Here is a 4812-nt window from a genome sequence, read left to right as displayed (position 1 = left end):
AAAAAAAAAAAAAAAAAAAAAAAAGTTTACAATGGATTCATCCATGTATAAAAATGTATATATTTAGACTAAAGCTGTTGGCATTCTGTGGAGCACCCATTTTCTTCATCTATTGACTCTTGAGATTCTCCCGTCAGCAGCCGTGTGCTGGCCTGTAGCATTTGTTGATGGCCGTGGTGTAAATGCTCCTGCCATGGCCGGTTGCCTAAGCTGGTGGGGTGTTACTGCATGGGGCTGCGAGGAGGGAATGGGAAGGAGCCTGGCACAGTCGGCTCTCAGCACTGGCATTATCCGCCCTCTGGAACAAATGGGGAACCTGAGCCAGTCGGCCAGAAAGCAGGAGGGCGTGGATTGAGCCTTGGCCTGTCTTGTTTCTGTCCACTGCACTTCCTTGCCCCTGCCAACACATGCGAGGGATATTGGCACAGCCGAGCCAGGAGACGGGGCATTTGTGAGGGCCAGGCAATGTTGGGTCCTCCTGGAAGCAACGATTGGGCGTCAGCCTGAGCTGCCCTCCAGCAGAGCCCGAGAGGGTAGGTGTGGGTGTGGGATGTCCCGACTGTTCAGGATGGGCTTGAAATCAGGAAAGGTTGGGCTCATTGAGTCATCCTAGAAAAGCCATCATGGCTTGGCGCCTGGGTGCCACACAGGGGCTCCTTGGAAGGGCCAAATGCTGGTAAACGGAAGCCATCCTGGCAAATGGCCAGGGCAGTTCTTTTTCTTGAACGCACCATGAGCTTTTGTGGCCATTTCCAAAAGTTCAGCCAAGTCCTTCAGTGCCCAAGGTCACCAGGAGCTTTTGCTTTCCCAAACAGCAACTGGCGCAGATCGAGATGGACCTGAAGTCCCGAACGGCCGCTTACAACACTCTGAAGACAAACCTGGAGAACCTGGAAAAGAAATCCATGTGTGTATTCACCAGCCTCCACATCTGGCGAGGGCGAGTCCTGGCGGGGGCGTAGCGTTTGCCTGTCCTGCCACTGGGCCACCTGGGAGTCTGTGCCCGTGCATGACAGTGAGACAGACAGACAGGTGGAGGAGGCACTCTCACCTCTCCAAGAGCCGCGTGCTGGGAGAGGAGGAAAGGGCCAGGCGAGGGTGATCACGCCCCGTGCATATGCCCAGGGAAGAGGATGCGGCCGTGCTGCTTCTCACCACACGCTTCCGTCTCCCAGCTTCTCCAGGGCGCCTGGGTGCTGCACCCAGTCCTCCCCTGTGGAGGCTGCACAGAGGGCCCCCGGGGCTGACAGGAGGCCAGGATATCAGAGCACGGCCCGTTGCAAAGCGCAGCAGGGTAGTGGGCTCTGTGGACAAGAGCAGAGCAGCCTCAGGGACTCAGGTGCCTTCTCCACCCACCTGAAGAACCACTGTGTGGGAGAGGGAGCAGGCTCCGCTGGCAGAACAGTCACCACGATGGTAGAGATGCCAGAGAAACGTGTTAACTCAGCAACGCAGTGGCAGGGACTGTCTTGTGAGGTAGTGAGTGTCCTGTTGTTGGAGGTGTGTAAGAGAAGCCATGTAGCCAGACATGGTGGCTCACGCCTGTAATCCCAACACTTTAGGAGGCTGAGGCGGGTGGATCACGTGAGGCTAAGAGTTTGACCTGGCCAACATGGTGAAACCCCGTCTCTACTAAAAATACAAAAATTAGCTGGGCATGGTGGTGTGCACCTGTAATTCCAGCTACTTGGGAGGCTGAGGCACGAGGATCACTTGACCCTGGGAGACAGAGGTTGCAGTGAGCTGAGATCACCACTGCACTCCAGCCTGGGCATAGAGTGAGACTCTGTCTCAAAAAAAAAAAAAAAAAAGAGAGAGAGAGAAGCCAGGTGAGCTCCTGCTGGGGAGGTTGCTCCTGAACAGGGTGAGGTGGGGTTGGCTGGCATGGAGGAGCAGCCCAGTCCCCCCAGACTCTGGATCTGATGCTGTTGGTTGTTCTCCGAGAACCCTGGTCAGTTGTAGAGTTTTCAATATGATACCTACACTTGGCCCCTAACTCCAGAGAAGGGAAGTGACGCAGGGAGCCCCGAACCAACTGCCCTCCCCGTGATTTGCCCACTGCTGTAAGCAAACAGAATGTTACCTGGGAGGTACCCCCACTTCTGCAGTCCACTTTGGAGGGTCACTGGGCCAGCTGTCTTCTTGTGAAAAAAGCAAATGGTACATTAGTGGAAAGAAAATTAAAAACCATAGATGGTTTTTAGGCCAGGCACAGTGGCTCATGCCTGTAGTCCCAGCATTTTGGGAGGCTGAGGCAGGTAGATCACCTGAGGCCAGGAGTTTGAGACCAGCCTGACCAACATGGAGGAACCTCGTCTCTACTAAAAATACAAAATTAGCTGGGCGTAGTGGTGCGCACCTGTAATCCCAGCTACTCAGGAGGCTGAGGCAGGAGACTTGCTTGAACCTGGGAGGAGGAGGTTGCAGTGAGCTGAGATCACGCCACTGCACTCCAGCCTGGGCAACAAGAGTGAAACTCTGTCTAAAAAAAAAAAAAAAGCCCACTTCAACTGGAGACCCTTGCTGTTGGATGCCTGGCTTCGTGTCAAAAGTAAGTGGGCATGAGCTCTGGAGTATGGGACAGAGGCCAGGCGCTAGCACAGAGAGCCCTAAGTGGGGATGGGTCATCCGTCCATTCTAGCTTGGAGCCCGCATACAATGGGGCCATCCACTCACACAGCATCACCCTGTGATGGATTTCCTCAGGACTGGTTGGGACTTGAGCAAACACCTGGTCCAGCCTCTTCACTCAACTGGTGAGATTCCATCATTCATTGATCATTCATTGATTTGCAGTGACTTTAATTGATTTACTGAGCACATACAGCAAGTATAAGAGGGCGGCGTACGAAGAGGGATGAACGTTTCTAACTCCCTCCTCTGCGCTCTCTTTTCTTCTTTTGTTGTACATGTACCAAGTATGCACTGTGCCCTCAGGCCTGACGCTAAACCCTAAAGACATAAAGCAGAATACAATACAATTTTTGCACTTGCAGAGCTCATAGTTATTCATTCGACAAACATGTGTGGAAAGCTGGCTTCATGTTGGGGGTTCAGAGGTGAGCCAGGGAGAGAGGTGGGACAGTATAAGGGTACTGTGTTCAGTTCTAGGACAGGGAGGCTCATGCATGTGGTGCCCAGGGAGAAGGAACCTAAGGGCTTTATCCATGGCCATGCAGCTGGTCAGTGATGTTCAGGCAGGAGACAGCAAAGAAGCCACACAGGCTCCCTGAGGAGGGTGTTTCCCATTGCCTTTAAAGCTTTGGCCATGGCTGAGTGCTGGAGAGCGATTTCCCAGGAAGCACTCTGTGCCGACGTCACCGCCCCTGTGCTGGTCCCGCATACAGCGTGGGTAGTTTGATCTTGGCGCATTTGCTGATCTGACAGCCTTGATCCATGTGCCAATAATACCATACCCTCCACTCAGACCAGGTCCACTGGGCATGTAGAAAGCTATTTCAGGTGAGTGTCCCCTGGCTGCTGGGCTGGGAGGCCTGTAAAGTGACACGGAACTCTATCGAGGATGGCTCATGCAGCTCCAAGAGCTGGCCGTGGTGTTGACACTTGAGTAACGTTAGCTGCCTGCCACCCGAGGCCCCCCTCCTGTAGCAGCTGTGGCTGGCACCGCGCACCGGGGCAGTGCAGGTCACTGAGGTGTTGGATTCGGCAGCCCCTTGGGTGATGGGTGATAGTACCTGAGGCCCTGCCAGCCTCCCTGTCCCTAGAGGGGAGGAGGCAGCAGCTGTGACCCCAGCACAGAGCCTGGCCCTGCAGTTGGCGGGGAGCAATCATTGCTGAGAATTGCTGTGTTCTTCTAGGCTCCAGCATCCCTGGTGCCCACCCTGCCTTGAGAACTGCCCCTCAGCCCCAGTGCCTGGGCATGGGTTTGTGGGGTCACTGTGTCCCTTTCTGCTCACACCGTTCACACCCTTGGTTCCACCTGCCTTTTAGGGGGAACCTCTTCACCCGGACACTGAGTGATATTGTGAGCAAGGAGGACTTCGTGCTGGATTCTGAGTATCTCATCACACTTCTGGTCATCGTCCCCAAGTGAGTGCCGGGCGAGTGGGTGTCTCACTTAGCCTGTGCTCAGCGATCACGAAGGCAACTGGCCCTGCCCAGTAGAGAGGAAGGTGGGCCCGTTGGTGACTTGGGCAGAGTGGACGAAGATGCTCCCTGCCCAGCCCCAGTTCCCGGGAAACAGTCATTCCTTCACGGGGCCCTGCCCGCGGCTGTGCCAGCAGGGACAGTTGTTGGGTGATAGAGGTTGTGGCCATGACAGAAGCAGCCATTTATCGAGCACTTTCTATATACCCAACGCGTGGTCGACATTATTTTATTTCATCCTCACCAAAGGCCTGGGAAGTCTGGTGATCCCCATTGTCCTGAGGCTGGAGAGGCTGGTTAGCTTGCCCAAGATCACAAAGGGCCCAGATTAGATGGTTGTTAGTGAGCCCCAAGTGCATCCATAGCTCTTCACAAAGGGACTTCTGTGGGTACCCTGGGGAGGCTGGGCAGGGGATTCCCCATGGGCACAGCCGGGCCTCAGGGGAGGTTAGGGCTCCCTCTGACCCCATCCCTGCTCACTTTAAGGCCCTCAGGAAAAGGGGTGTGCAGCTTCCTAAGCACTCAGGACACCCAAGAGCCTTTTCTGCAAAAAATTACAGAATGATTCTGTATTCTTGCAGACCAAACTATTCACAATGGCAAAAAACCTACGAATCTCTCTCAGATATGGTGGTCCCTCGATCAACCAAGTAAGTGAGACCCCAGCTTGCTCCCAGGGCCCCTGGGTGCTTCAGGGCACCCAAC

General features: G+C 54.6%; 1 protein-coding gene across 2 annotated transcripts in view; it reads left to right on the top strand.

Moving 5' to 3' along the window:
- ATP6V1C2 (ATPase, H+ transporting, lysosomal 42kDa, V1 subunit C2) overlaps positions 1 to 4812 on the top strand; it is a 74799-nt gene that overhangs the window by 48545 nt on the left and 21442 nt on the right. For both annotated transcript variants that reach the window (XM_011965284.1, XM_011965285.1), the window contains exons 5-7: positions 816 to 907; positions 3952 to 4050; positions 4689 to 4757. In XM_011965284.1, coding sequence (XP_011820674.1) covers positions 816 to 907; positions 3952 to 4050; positions 4689 to 4757 — 260 coding nt within the window. The remainder of the gene's footprint in view (positions 1 to 815; positions 908 to 3951; positions 4051 to 4688; positions 4758 to 4812) is intronic.

This window comes from Mandrillus leucophaeus, unplaced genomic scaffold, assembly GCF_000951045.1.
Source record: "Mandrillus leucophaeus isolate KB7577 unplaced genomic scaffold, Mleu.le_1.0 Scaffold72, whole genome shotgun sequence".
NCBI classification, from domain to species: Eukaryota; Metazoa; Chordata; class Mammalia; order Primates; family Cercopithecidae; genus Mandrillus; species Mandrillus leucophaeus.
This window is presented reverse-complemented; position numbering and strand designations above follow the sequence as displayed.